The sequence below is a fragment of the Microtus oregoni genome, unplaced genomic scaffold (assembly GCF_018167655.1).
Source record: "Microtus oregoni isolate MIOR12 unplaced genomic scaffold, Mior012 000001F_ref0000356, whole genome shotgun sequence".
Taxonomy (NCBI): domain Eukaryota; kingdom Metazoa; phylum Chordata; class Mammalia; order Rodentia; family Cricetidae; genus Microtus; species Microtus oregoni.
Window position 1 is genome coordinate 13789353 of NW_024543060.1, and position 14264 is coordinate 13803616.

At 42.6% G+C, this 14264-nt stretch overlaps 1 protein-coding gene across 5 annotated transcripts in view; it reads right to left on the bottom strand.

Moving 5' to 3' along the window:
• Lrch1 (leucine rich repeats and calponin homology domain containing 1) overlaps window positions 1-14264 on the bottom strand; it is a 189620-nt gene that overhangs the window by 45399 nt on the left and 129957 nt on the right. For all 5 annotated transcript variants that reach the window (XM_041666903.1, XM_041666887.1, XM_041666912.1 and 2 more), the window contains exons 6-11: window positions 13563-13690; window positions 12241-12304; window positions 9168-9273; window positions 6552-6667; window positions 2268-2335; window positions 284-367 (exon numbers count right to left, since the gene is read on the bottom strand). In XM_041666903.1, the coding sequence (XP_041522837.1) occupies window positions 284-367; window positions 2268-2335; window positions 6552-6667; window positions 9168-9273; window positions 12241-12304; window positions 13563-13690 (566 nt within the window). The remainder of the gene's footprint in view (window positions 1-283; window positions 368-2267; window positions 2336-6551; window positions 6668-9167; window positions 9274-12240; window positions 12305-13562; window positions 13691-14264) is intronic.

Consider the following 14264-nt stretch of genomic DNA (forward strand, 5'->3'; position numbering starts at 1 on the left):
ATATCTGCTTTCTGTAAATTCTACCAAGCATTCCATATGGACGTCATAAGAGATAAGGATCCATCATTAAAGACTGAGAAGGCATGAACTTATCTCAATAGCTACGAAAATCTGACTTTCACTTTTGGATCTTGGGGACTAGGCAATTAAATGACTTTACTTTGTTGGTGGTTACGTGGAGAACCAATTGTGTACAGCTATTTTAGAAAGTGAAGTAATGTCCTCAGTCACTTAGCAGGCTTCACTGACACACAAGTCCCGGGCCGGGAACAGACGCACATACCCGTTGGGATCCTGAAGCAAATCTGCTTCTCGGAACTGCTCCATCATCACTATATCCAAATCCTGATCTTTGGATGACCCTAGTCTGTAACACAAAACCACGTTATGAGTGCAGAATGACTACTGAAACATCTTAAGCACCTCCTTGCAAAACTCCATCAACCTCCTAAAAATGATTTTGACAGACTCAATACTGTAATGGCACCAGGCCAGTATCTTGCAGGTTGTGTCCCTAGGTGGTGAGAGAAGTCCCTGGGCAGAAAAGCCCATGTTAACTCCAGACTCCCAGGCCAGTCACGCAATAGACAAAGTCAGCTGGGCTCCACACTTTCCTGAGTTCTCTAAGATCCTCGAAGGGCTCCCCTGAGTAGAGCTGTATCCGTTCTGAGGTTCCACTAGCATGGCTGGACATTCTTACTTTTACGGTGTGAGGGGCTCAGTGTGGGAGAGTGGCTCTCAATCCTGATTCTGAAATGCAGGAAAATCAGCTGTGGAGCTTAAGAAACAAACATACCAGGCCCAACGCACCTAAACAAATCTGACCTTATATAAAGACAGGCCTTCTAGAAAGCTCTACCAATGATCCTGACTTTACAGCCAGAGCTGAAAGAAGATGTGAAACTGAAAATAAGATATCCAAAGATTTATCTGCTTTCAGTTCTCTTTTCTTGGGATAGTATGCTATTACAGTAAGCCGGGCTCCTTGGCATCTCAGAAGTGCATACTAGGAGCTGGTAGAACAGAATGGCAGGGAGGGACATCCCAGGAGGAGAAATCTGATCACAGTTGGCTGTTCTTGCCGTACAATGTAGGCCAAAGAATTCCTACTAGTAGAGAACATTTTAAACAATTGTACCAGCCCCTTTTAAGGAAAAAAACCATCCTTACAAAGTATAGTGGAAGGTTGAGACCTACGTATATCTCAGACCACAGGAAGCAAAAAGCCTATGAAGTAAACATCTACCTACACTATAGGTACCAAGTCTACTTCCTGGAAGAGGCTCATTTTCGGGGGAGACACTCATTTGCACTCCGGAGATCTTGCCAAATAAATCTTTATATACAGTAGGACAAAAAGAGACATTCATTTGGTACAAGATTCCTCAAGGTCAAATGTTAGCCTTCTGTAGCCTTAGAGACAAGAACATCATTAATCTGTGCTGCAATTTCATCATCTGCACAATGGTAGACAACGGAGCTCATAGGACAGCTAAAAGGAAGAACTGAGTTGTGCTTTGTGAAATAAAACAGTGCCAGGAACGCAGAATTTAATATGTGCTAATTATGAAAGTTATCAGACTGGACACGGAAGAAGTGCTTTTCAAAGATTTGAGCCAGAAGACCCTGGTTGAAGGGACTGGCTCTCCTCACATTAGGTCTGGCTATTGGCTTCTTCAATCAAAACAAAAGGAAAGCAGAAGACATTCTCACTATTATGTTTTCTGTATTGACAACATCGAGTCAGATAAACCTCAAGGCCAACTATATATATAAAACATTCACCTATGCAGTGGTTCAAATGTACCTTCCAAACTTGATGTGTAGAAAATTCAATGCCAAAGACGGCAGTGTTAGGCATGGGACTTCATGAGGGAATCTAGGGTTTCGAGGGGAGCAATGGGTGCCGTTATCACAGGAGGTAGCTGCTCCTTCACAGGAGCTCGGCTCTGTCGCACACTCTCATGAGACACAGCCCTTTGATCTTGGACTTCTAAGCCTCTGTAACTGCAGGCCAATTAAACTCCCATGTCACCTAACCTATGTGATAGTCCCTCATAAAAGCACAAATGAAGAGATAGTGTACAGCCCTGTACTGTAAAAAAAAAAAAAAAAAAGTCATAAAAAAGCTGGCAACTTCTTACTAGTATGCCTGGGGAAGACTCTAGACTTGCCCTAAGAAAAATGGATCAAAATCGATCAGGACATGACTGCCAGTGTTCCTGAAGAGGAGTGATGATGACCTATGACCCAGCCCTGGCACTCACAATCCGTCCATCTGCCAGTGAGCGTCCTCTTCTATCCGCAACAGCTCTTCACAGTCTTCTGCCTGGTCCTACAGACAGAACAAACACATGGGACAACCAATGAGAAGTTAAAATCAGTGCCAGCCCATGTCCACGGGAGTGTAATTCACAAGAGGCAAAAGGCAAAAACCAACCAGGTATCCACTGAAACGCTAGAGATACATAATGAAATAGTCTTTACATCCAGAAAATCTCGAGTATGAAATCACACACACATTGCATGACTGCACCCATGCGTGGTACTCATACTCGTCAAAGTCGATGAGATGAGAAGGAAAGCAGTGATTGCCAGAGAGAGGAGGCAGAATGGGGCAGATTTAATAGATACAGAGTCTCAGCTCTAAACGACGAAAAGGGTTTTGGCGGTAAGAGGACAGTGTTAACAATATGTATATCCTTAACCCTAACTGCACTGTGCCACTGAAATCTGGTTAGGAGGATCTGTTGGAGCGGTGTATAGGCAGTGTCCACTTGCATCTCAGCATTCAGAAGGTCAGTTACGCCAGAAGGATCGTGACTTTAAGGTCAGCCTGAGCTACCTACCAAGACTTGACTCAAAAACTTTTAAGGTAAAAGATTTTATTTTTTATACATATCTTATCACAATTACTTAAAAAGTTAGAAACTTAGAAAATTAGTGGGGCGGTGGTGGCATACACCTTTAATCCCAGAACTCAGGGATGCAGAGGTAGGCTGACCTCTGAGAGTTTGAGGCTAGACTGGTTTACAAAGTAAGTTCCAGGACAGCCATAGCTGTTATATAGGGAAACCCTGTCTTAAAAAAAGTAAATAAACAAATAAAACCTTAGAAAATTAAATGATTAAAAAAACATAGTTTACCTGAGTTCCTTATTTAATTCAACTAACTAGTATTTAACAGTAGAAAAAAAGGCCCTACACTACTCAAATGCTTTCCCTGAGCCTCCCTCACCAAAGTTCTCTGGAGATGCTACAGAGTGAGTGAACCCTGGGAAAGCCGTGTCTGCTATGGGCCTTCCATGTGCTTCCTTGGACTTTCTCCTCAGACAAGGAAAACATCCAGACTGAGCAACACTGGCAGGGAGCCACCCTGGAGTGGGTACATTTCCCTATTAGGGAAGAAAGAATATCGGACTGTGGGATGTGGGGGCACATCAGCATTGGGTCCAGTGTGTCTTTAGGACCAGACTTCCCCTGAGGAGGGTGTCTCAAAAACCACTCAGACTTTCACTATACCGACTGTTCTTCCGAAGTTTAACAACCACCATATAAACTAACTGTGCGTCACTCTGCAAATGACAGTGAGATTCACAGAAATAGACTGTTAGATGTCACACCCAAAGCAACGTGTCCCCGTTCTTCTAAGTCTTTGCTAGTGGAGACATGGTGTCCTTCTCATTGGCAACCTCAAAATGAAAAGTCACCAAAGCATGTAGAGCACAGAACAAGCTGACATTAGCCGGCTGAGCTTGTTTGTTTGTTTGTTTTTTCTTTTTTTCCCTTCAAATTAGGCAGCATTCAAGAACAGGTCCACTCAACAAAAATTCACCTGTAGTCTCCAAAGCAGTGCTGGGGTACTTCAGAGTAACATAAAGACACAGACACACTCTCACTCACAGACACAGATAGATACACACACACACACACACACACACCACACAGAGTAATTAAGAAAAATGAAAACTAAACACGTGCAGGCTCCAGGTGAGGCAGGATAAGAAGCACTCTGCCTTCTGGCTCTAATTCTCATAGTGTAAACTGAACAAGCATTGGCACTGGCCCACTTAGCGCACATTTTCATGTTTGTGCCTTTAAAAAAATGTTTTCACAGTTCACAATGGGCCCCCACTATGATGCTGAGATGCTGCCTAGCCCTGGACAGCTTCAGAGCACCTCACTAAAGAAAGACGTGGTAGGTAAGTTTAATACAGGTATGCATGACAGTGTTAGTGAACGCAATACAAATAAACCAGTAACAGGCAGGCAGCCACACATAACGATGCTGTGGCCACCTGAGACTGGCAAGCGTACAGTGATGAAATTCTATAACAACACAGTTTTCAAATCCGACCTCCACCATTAAGGCGTACCTGACTTGACACTGAGCCAGGTGTCTCTAACAACAGACATACATAAAACAAAGCTTGGTATTGACTGACAAAAATATAGCCAAAGGCTCTCAGAAATCTAAGTTGGTATTCTCTCTAAGTAGACTGGTTTGGTATTGGATAATTTAACATGCATAGTGGTTGTATACAATATAACTATTTCAAATGATTAAAAAAAAAACTGACCAGAATAGCAAAACACAAGATGCCAATTCAGGAAGTAAGAAAGGATTATATAGACTACAGAACTTTCAATGATCAGTGTGCAGGGCCGTACGGTACACAAATTGGTCCTTAGGTATAAGGTTACAAAACAGAAGTTGAGCCTAACTAACACATGCTTACTCCTGCGTCTCTATCCAGAGGACCCGCCCTCTACAACAGCCATTTCCAGGATCCTCAGCATCCTGGAACTCTCGAATCTGGGGGGACAATGTGCTCTACTAATTACTCTGATTTCCTTTGGAACTTGAACTGGATCTTGAATCTTCCAAACACATTTTTCAAGTCTATCTTTAGAGTCTCAACCTAAGGGAAACTCTTGAGGCAATGAAGACCCAATCATTTTCCCATGTTCTCATGACTCTCACTGTCCCACACAGACAGGAGTCAAATGCAAAAGAACCTTGTGGGAGGGACCTGAGAGAAATCGCATTGGATTTGGGCTCTAAGAAAACAGCTGGTGGCAGAGGGCCGGTGTTGGCGGAGGAGCCCGAGTGCCACCGCTAACTATCACGGTGAGACAAGACGAGCTCGGCTAAAGCAATGCGGATGGAGACAGAGGATGGGAGGAAGCTCCGAAAGTGAAAGGCTGGGATCCTGTACTTTGAGTTTTACCCTTCTGGATGCCTATAACCGGTTTAGACCAGTGATTATCAATCTGGGGGTCACGTCCCCTCTGGGGCTGAACGACTCTTTCACGGGCGTCGCCGAAGATCATCAGAAAATACGGCTATTTACAATTCATAACAACAGCAAAATTACAGCAGCAATGCAAATAATTTTATGGTTGGGGTCACCACAGCACGAGGACCTGTGTTAAAGGGTCGCAGCATTAGGAAGGTTGAGAATCACTGGTTTTAGACTGTCACACTGCACAAACTAAGTAGGGTTGATTACGGAATTGCCAAATTAATTGTCTCCACCTCAAGGGCATAAAGAAAGCTACAGGTCACTAGATTCTTAAGCAGCATACATAAAGTTTAGCTTATCTTTCTCCTGGTGTCCTTGGAGTTAATGACCAAAAATATTGGTTAAGCTGGGTCAAAGCATCAAAGTGATCATCACAAAACATGGATGAGGGGCTGGCAAGATGGCTCAGGAGGTCAAGGCACCTGTCGCGAAGCCTGATGATCTGAGTTCAATCCCTGGGATCCACATGGTGTAAGGAGAATTAGCTGTCCTCTGACATCCATATGGGAGCCATCTTGCTAGCCCATCAAGCTGAAGCCTTTGAACCACATGACTTTGGAGCTTCTACTTTTGGAACACTTTGGATTTCAGACTTTGGACTATAGATCCTCATTCTCTAATGTCTACATGAATATTCCAAAATCTGAAGAGCCCGGGAACCTGGGACATTTCTAGTTCTTTTTTCTTTCTTTGGTTTTTCAAGACAGGGTTTCTCAGTAGCTAAAGAGCCAGTCCTGGGACTGTTCTATAGACCAGGCTGGCCTCAAATCACAAAGATCCGCCTGCCTCTGCCTCCAGAGGGCTGGGATTGAAAGTGTGCACCACCATTGCCCAGCTGGCATTTCTAGTTTTAAGGTAAAAGGGTGGTCAGCCTGAGCTCTCAAGCCTGAGCTTCTCAAGAAGTAGTCACACAAAACATGATGAGGAAATAAAATGATTTTGAGCCTTTGCAAATGAGTATGGCAATCCTGGTCAGGCTGCTAACTTGTGAGGCTGGGTGAGGAAGAAGGAGCAGAGCAACTCCTGAACCAGGAAAAGAAAACAAAAAACAAAAACGAAAAACATATATAAGCTTCGTCCCATTCAGAGACAAGCATGGCTGGAGCAAGTTCCCAATGATAGACACAGACATGTTGGAGGCTTCAGGAGCAAACAGTACACAGGACTGGAAAGTTGGACTGAAATCTTTCAACCTGAATTCTAAGGTGCCAAGCAGAGGAATATGAGTTGAGCCGCACCATCTTACCTTAATATAGTTCATAAATCCCGAGTGAAGAGCATCTGCTCCATCGGCAAACTGGTCTCTTTCTTGTCCTGGGCTGCTGTTGTCACCCAAGAGGGAAGGCTTTGGCTGAAATTCTCCTGTCAGAAAGACACAGAGAAAGGAAGAAAGTGTGACTTTCAGGACAGAAGCAGGAAGCACAGGTCCTCAAACACACAGATAACTGCTACCAAACCCTCTCTCACCCCCTGGGAAGGCCCAGGAATAAACCACACTTAATCTTCCCCGTAAAATAGAAGGGGAAAATTCACCAGGGGAGAAGGAATAAAAAATAAACTAGACCCCAAACTGAATGTCAGACGTCAAGGCTGTTTGATGGCTTAGCTCCCGACAAAGGAACTGAAATGTCACCTCATGGTTTTAAAGAATCAAGACAATTACAAAAGAGAGTTTTTACACTCTCCGCAGAATGTGGCTAATTAATTCAAATTCTAAGTTCAACAAAATATACTGACTGGCTGTTCCATGGGAAGCATCAAGTCACTTAAGATATGTACCTTCATGTCCATTGGAGGGAGTAAATGACTTGTCCTTAAGCAACCAAAAATTTTCAGAAAATGTGGAACATGACAAGACCCCCAAATCCTACCAATGACAGAAACTCCCCCCTGAGAAAGGCTCTCCAGAAGCAAGAGCATGCTGGCCTGGGTAGAAATCACCTGTCCCAGCAGGTAGAGCACAGACAAACGGAGAGCACAGGGGACTGTGTGAAGTCTGCACAGAAGACTACAGAAGTCTAAAAAGTAACCCTGTCAGGGGGTTAGGAGGAACTTACTAGTAAAAGATTAATTATTTTACTTGAAAAAATATGTCTCAAACATGACCCCCAATGCTACATACTGTGATAAGATTTACATGAATGAACACAGTGACAGCTATATTTTCATGTATTATTCGGCTAGACTTTTGGGTTCACATATGGTTTCTAACATAATCTCTTTGTTTAAGGCTACCCTCAAGTTCTAAGTGTAAAAATCTAAATCTATGGTGCTGGAGAGAAGGCTCAGGTCCTCTTCCAGAAGACCCAGCTTCAATTTCCAGCACCCACACACCAGCCTGCAACTGTCTGTAACTCCAGTTCCTGGGGATCTTTAATGCCCTCACACAGATACAGATGCAGGCAAAACACCAATGCACATACGATAAGAATAAATAAATCATGCAAGAATATGTCAGAAAACACAAAAAAATCTAAAGCTAAGAGCTGGGTGTGGTGGTGCTCATCTACACCCAGTACTGGAGAGGCAGAAGCAGGCAAGCCTAGGCTGGAAGTAGGAAGACCTTGTTCCAAACAAATACAAGTTTCCTAAATCTAAGAAGTGAAAAAAAAAATAGAGAAATGTTTGAGTGACCTTAAAATAGCTCTCTGATCATTAAGAAGACCATGACAGGGATTGGAGACGCGGCTCAGGAGGTAAGAGTGTGTGTTGCTGTTAGGGAGGATCCAGGCTCAGGTTCCCTTCCCAGCCCTCAGCACTCACATGGTGACCCACAATCAACTGTAACTCCAGCCCCGGGGGACTCAATGCCCCCATTTGACCTCTGCAGATATCAGGCCCGTACATGGTGTGCTTACATACACATAGGAAAAACATTTATACACATAAAATAAAATGAATAAATCTAACAAACTGTGAAAGTAAGTGATCATCCTGGGATTTGATCTATCACTGATACAGTTCTACACTTTGTGAACAACATTCTCCATCCTCAATCATGAATAGTAAATTGCAATATTTTCTTTTAAAGTCATCGAATAAACAAGAGCCATCAACATTCTGCCACATGATCTATGACAGTGTGGCTCTCACAAGGATTGAGACGCTCAAGCTACAATGTTTAGTGATCACTTGATGATTATCTAAGAGTCAAAGCTCTTGAGTTACAAAGTCTTTTGGAGGCCATCTAATTTAATGGTCTTTATAGGAGATGAATGAGACCAACTGACTTGGTTACAGTCCAACAGATTCCCAAGCCCATACCTCAAGTCTATTAGATATGCCCATGGAATAAAGCATGTCTTATAAAAGATAGGCACTTCTAGGCCAGCCCACAACCACTCTAGCTTAACACACATGGATGTGAAGACATTGGGAATCCATGCTAACGGTGAGGAATGAGCATTGGCCTGCCAATCAACCCTTGGAGGGCAGCTGTCTGCCAACCACCAGTTTCTATTTGGACTGTCACTGAGATGTGGAGATTTGATGATAGCAAGTAGAGCTGTCCTAAGTCTTATGTATCATATCAATATTTTCTTTTCAAAAATCAATCTAAAGACTCTCCTATAATCTTCAGGATGAGGGCTCTATTATTGACCGTTAGGAGCAGAGCTGGCTTGAGAAATTACTGGGAAGTTACTTAAACTGTCTGAGCCTTGGTCTCTCCACCTGTAGAACAGATAGAAGAGCTATCTAGAGTTTGGGACTTGACATGAAATTCACCTGTGGGCACGTCAGTTGGCTCACAGTATGTATAACACAAAGAGTAAACTGATCGTCTCCGCATCTGTACATGGTGCTGGAAGCCCTGTGGCCAAACCTACAAAGCAAGCGCTCTTTACACACATCTCACTCAGACCTTTAGCTGGGGTCAGACGATGGCATGCATCCTCCTTGATGGTCTGGTCTTCCTCCATGATATTTGACATGGGAACATTAAGGCTAACTGTGTCCTCATCGGAGGGCTAAAAAGATAAAAAGGGAATCACGTCATTCAAAGGAGAAGTCTTGTGGGTGCAGACAAGAGAACTCTGTAAGAAAGTGGCCTCCTGGCCTTAAAACGGCACACTGAGTAAAAGACAGCAGAGACAAACTACCTATACAAATTCAGAAACACCCTGACGGTGATGTCTGAACTCAGGAGAGTGGCTGTTCACAGGGGATGGTGGGCATGTGAGTGAGACTCTCAGCACAGCTGGGGAGCTCTGCTTTATGGATGAGAGCTGGCTATGAGCGCAGATGTACAATGTTAACATTGTACACACACCTCTACAGATAAGCTTCGACCTAAAGTCTTGTGGGGTTCCTCCCATTCTGAGCTTACAGCCATAGGCACTCAAGGACCATGCGATGCCCAAGGTAACAGGGGAATGTTTGACACAAACTATCACATTGGCCTTAAGCCATACTCTTGTATCACAAGTTAAGATCCTCATTTATCTTCCCATCTCCATTTCTGGTGTTGCTATTTAGTGACAAGTGACAAGCATCCCAAGGCACAGGGAGCAGGGCATCCCCAAAGCATACAACAGGTGTGTGGCTAGTTCCTCAAGGTTTGCGGCTCTCTTCATTCTTGGATACAAGCACAGCCGATTTAGAAACAGGCAGAAGGCAAGCATGAATTTCACTCAGCAAACAAATATTCACAGATTCCCCACAAGCTCTGGCTGAATTATACTTGGGGAAAATATGCATCTACTGCCTTCATAACCAATGTCAAGTCAGTCAGACAACGGCAACCGTCAGAGAAAAGGTACCCGTGTGACCCCTGACCCTGACAATGAGGTTTCAGTGGAGAGTGATCCTGGCCAAAACATTTACAAATAGCACACCATCAAGTATAATTCAAAACCTTACCATTCCTTAAAAACAAAACAAGCGTTTTAGAGGTACGCTTAGACAATGTGGCTAGCATGGGAGTGAGACAGGCAAAGGAGAGACTCCTCCATTTTATTCTACTAATTTATAATTATTCCTACAGTCCCCTTTCCCTCCACCCACCTCCCACCCTAACAGTTAGCAGAAGTCCAAAGATATGCATTTAATTAAAGGGGGAAAGCAATTCCTTGGGCTCTCTTCAGAATGCGATTAGCATCCAACTTATAAGTGGAGAAGGAGAATGAAGCTCTTTGTGAGATGTTTTATTAATGAACTTAATTACTCTTAGAAGAGAGATAAAGGAGAGATTGTTTCAGTTTAATGGAAAATAAGTCCAGGGTGGCTAGTTTCTGCAACAATGGTCCATTTGAGAGGACTTAGGAGTTTTCGTGAAGTCTAAGGGGTTAAATAGACAGTAACATAGAAAAGCAGTGTAGTCTGCGTTCCCACCGCACCCGGGAACCACGGCCAACTGTCAATGTGGCTTCACGTGGGGCGTTTTCTTACACTGCTAGTGGCTGCCTTTTTCTTCCTACTAACTCTTCTTCAAAATGCTTTAAAAGAAATTCATCAGAAAAATGCTGAGGAATTTTAATTTATTTTATTTTTAGTGTGTGTGTGTGTGTGTGTGTGTGTGTGTGTGTGTGTGTAGCATGTAGAGGCCAGAGATCAATGCTGAAACTCCCCCTCCCTCTCCACATTCTTCTAGAGACAGGGTCTCCTCAGTGAGCCTGGATCCCACGGATTTAGCTGGGCTGGTTGGCCGGAGCTGCTGAGCTCCAGGTTCCTCTTGATCTCTTCCTCACAGTGTGATGACTGGCTTGTATTTCTGGAGCTGGCTTTTCCAGGGGCACTGAGGATTGAACTCGTGATACACAGCGAGCATTTTACAAGACTACCCAATCCATGCCCCGGCACCAAATTTTAGGTTGTTTTGTTTTTAAATACACTGCTTTATAGCACATTTTGTGGAAAATAAACTTTTCTGCTTGTTAAAGCTCAAAACCAGAAGAGAATTGGGAAGAAAAAAAAATCTTTCTGAAATCGCATTCAATAAAACTGTGATTCCTTTAGATGAAGTAACTGATCTAATTATTGCAACCTCAAGGATACCTTGTGGGTCCTAATGGACCACACATGGCTGGGTGTTGTGGTATACTCCTTTAATCCCTGCACTCAGGAGGCAGAGGCAGGTGGATCTCTCTGAGTTCAGGGCCAGCCTGGTCTACAAAGTGAGTTCCAGGACAACCAAAGAGACACAGAGAAACCCTGTCTCAAAAACAAAATAAACAGAAGACATGCATGGCATGCTCCATGTCACTAGAGGAAGCTCTGTCATGCAGACTGATTTGACTCACCTTACAAATACACTTAATTCTCTGAGCAGAACACAGGTGAGGTGGCAGAACTATAGATACTGTTCTAGAAACTACAGGTAAGGGCCAGAGAGATGGCTCCGCAGGTAAAGGCGTGAGGTGCCAAATCCGATGAGTGCGTGAATTTAATCCCCGGCACCCGCATGGTGGAAGGAAAGAACTGACTCCTGCACGTTGCTTTCTAACCCCCACACACGGTGCGGCACATGCACACCCTAACACACACATTCACTTAAAACATTTCAGGGAATAAGCTACTCAGACACAGTGCATGCTTGACGCCTTAACTCTTTTGAATACTTCTGAATACTGAATAACCACGCTTCCCGAAGTACTGTTAAAGACAGGTGTATTTCTAAAAGAGCTTCATGCTTGGACAGGACTTGGCCCTCTCATAATATTTACTCAGCAGTAAAGACTATTCCGATAATGTGGGAGTGGGAAAAAGACAGGGACTGTATTTTTGAGTTATTTCTAAAATAATAAGGTAGACAGAGACAGAGTGACAGAAGCTACTGTTTACATAACCTTAGGGGTTCCGAGCTGTGCTCCCACATGTGACTGAACTGTCAATGCAAATCATCCAAATGCACCCGTGGCTTCTTCCAGAAAAAGACGTTAGTGGACACAGACAGATGGACCCAGAACCAAGGAGAATACCGTGGTCACCAGATTTACCTCGGTGGCAGACAACCGCTTATCTCCATTGTCACTTCCAACTCCCGAATCAGAATCCTTCTTACTGGGGAGATGTCATCATCATTGAATTCAGTTAGGAAAAAAAATTTTAAAGAATCACAAAGTTGACACCCAGATATACCGATTAGTAATATAATAACTTCATTGTAGAAAATTTATCATCATTATTGTAATTATGATTATGTGACACACGAATCAGTCTACTCCTAAGAACTATGAAGAAAAGGACATAATGAGAACCTATACACAGCTGCCACGGACATCATAATTCTCTGTACTCAGGATTTCCTCCTCTGAGAAGCAACTTATTGCTTTGAAACAGTTACTAATTTTATTTCATTGTACATATATAAAAACAGTAAGATACATAATTGCTTTTATCTGGTAGGTAATAAAACACTATTTTCAATCATTTTGAAAACCTTTCCTGTGATTCACTATACCTGGTAATATAAATATAAAATAAGCAATATATAGTTATAGCATTATTTTGAAAATGCCATTAGGGTGGTATGAAATTTCAAGTCACCCTGTTTAGCAAAGAGCAAAGCAAAAGGTCCCTGCCTTGGAAAAGTCTCTAGAAGAGGCTGTTCCTTAGTGTCCCTGAGGCAACTCTGTTCTCAGGATGCTCATGGCCTGTCTTACGGTACAGATGGCTCAGGGAAGCTTGAAGGGATCCTCACACTTTCACAAGAAAGAGGAAAAAAATGGGAAAAAAATAGCCACAATGCATTTTAAAAACTGAAGCCCACGGGTCTTAACGGTGTTAAGATACAACTAACAGTGTGCAGGTATACAGAAAATCAGTAACTCCTAATACATTTCAGCTTGATACAGTCATTAAAATCAAGAACAGCAGGGCCGGGACAAGATCTTGCTATATATACACCTATGTACGGACCCAGACTGACCTAAAATTCACGATCCTCTTAGCTCGGTCTCCTAAATACCAGGATTACGGGTGTATGCCACCATGCCCAGCTTAAGAACACCAACTTTAAAAAATGCAATGCTTTACAATAATAGTTTAATATAGCTATGTTAATTGGAAGGATAAGATCCATTCTAGATATTGTTTATGAGCATCCACACACATATTCGGGAAGAATTGATTATTGATGAGAAGGTAGATTTGAGTCTCTCCAGCATCAGCGTTTTGAACGCCATTCTTTTCCCAAGCTCTAAGTCATAAGTGTGAATCACACAAATGAAACACAGGTATTCTGCCTCCCAGTTATCGGGGCAGCTGCGACTATGCGCCTTCTAAGCAGGCTCTCTCAGGAAGGAAGGCATTAACTCACCTGTCTTCTACGTGCTGGTGTAAATGAGGCCTCTCCATGGCGTGGAGGTAGAGGGGATCAGTCGTCTTTATCTGGCACGCCTGTATACTCAGATACTTAAATATGTGCACTTTGCCTTTTGTGCAAATCTACGAAGACATCAGTAACGCGTATTAACTCCTCAGTGACAAAACAAAATGTAAGCTCCAGGTCCCTGACCGTGCAATTTAATCTTCAGAATGTCCTGGTGAGCAACTGCCGAATGACGGCCACAAAACACACACGGATTCTCAGGCCTGTTCCCTCCAAATTCTACTTTGAATAGAAAATCATGCTCAAGAAATTCCTAACCTTTTAAAACTACTAAATTTTGACAAAAATGTATTTAAATGACAATAGTGTAAAATTTATAAAAGTGGGCCCATATTGGTAATAGTCCAACCATAGGAGGTAAAAAAAACATTAATTTTCAAGTCTATAGAGAACAATTAAGAGTTTCAAAGATAATAATTGATTTAATAAGTCATTACGCTATTTAAAAAGAAAATGAACTGTAAAATCTTACTTGTATGAAGAAACATACATACTTTATAGTGTTTCTTATAGTTTTATATTTAATACCTGTCTCAAAAATATCAGTGATTATTTATTTTTAAGATGTTTAAATTCCACTTTCCTGGCTAACATTCAAATATGGAACATATTACCCCTTTGTAGTCCAAA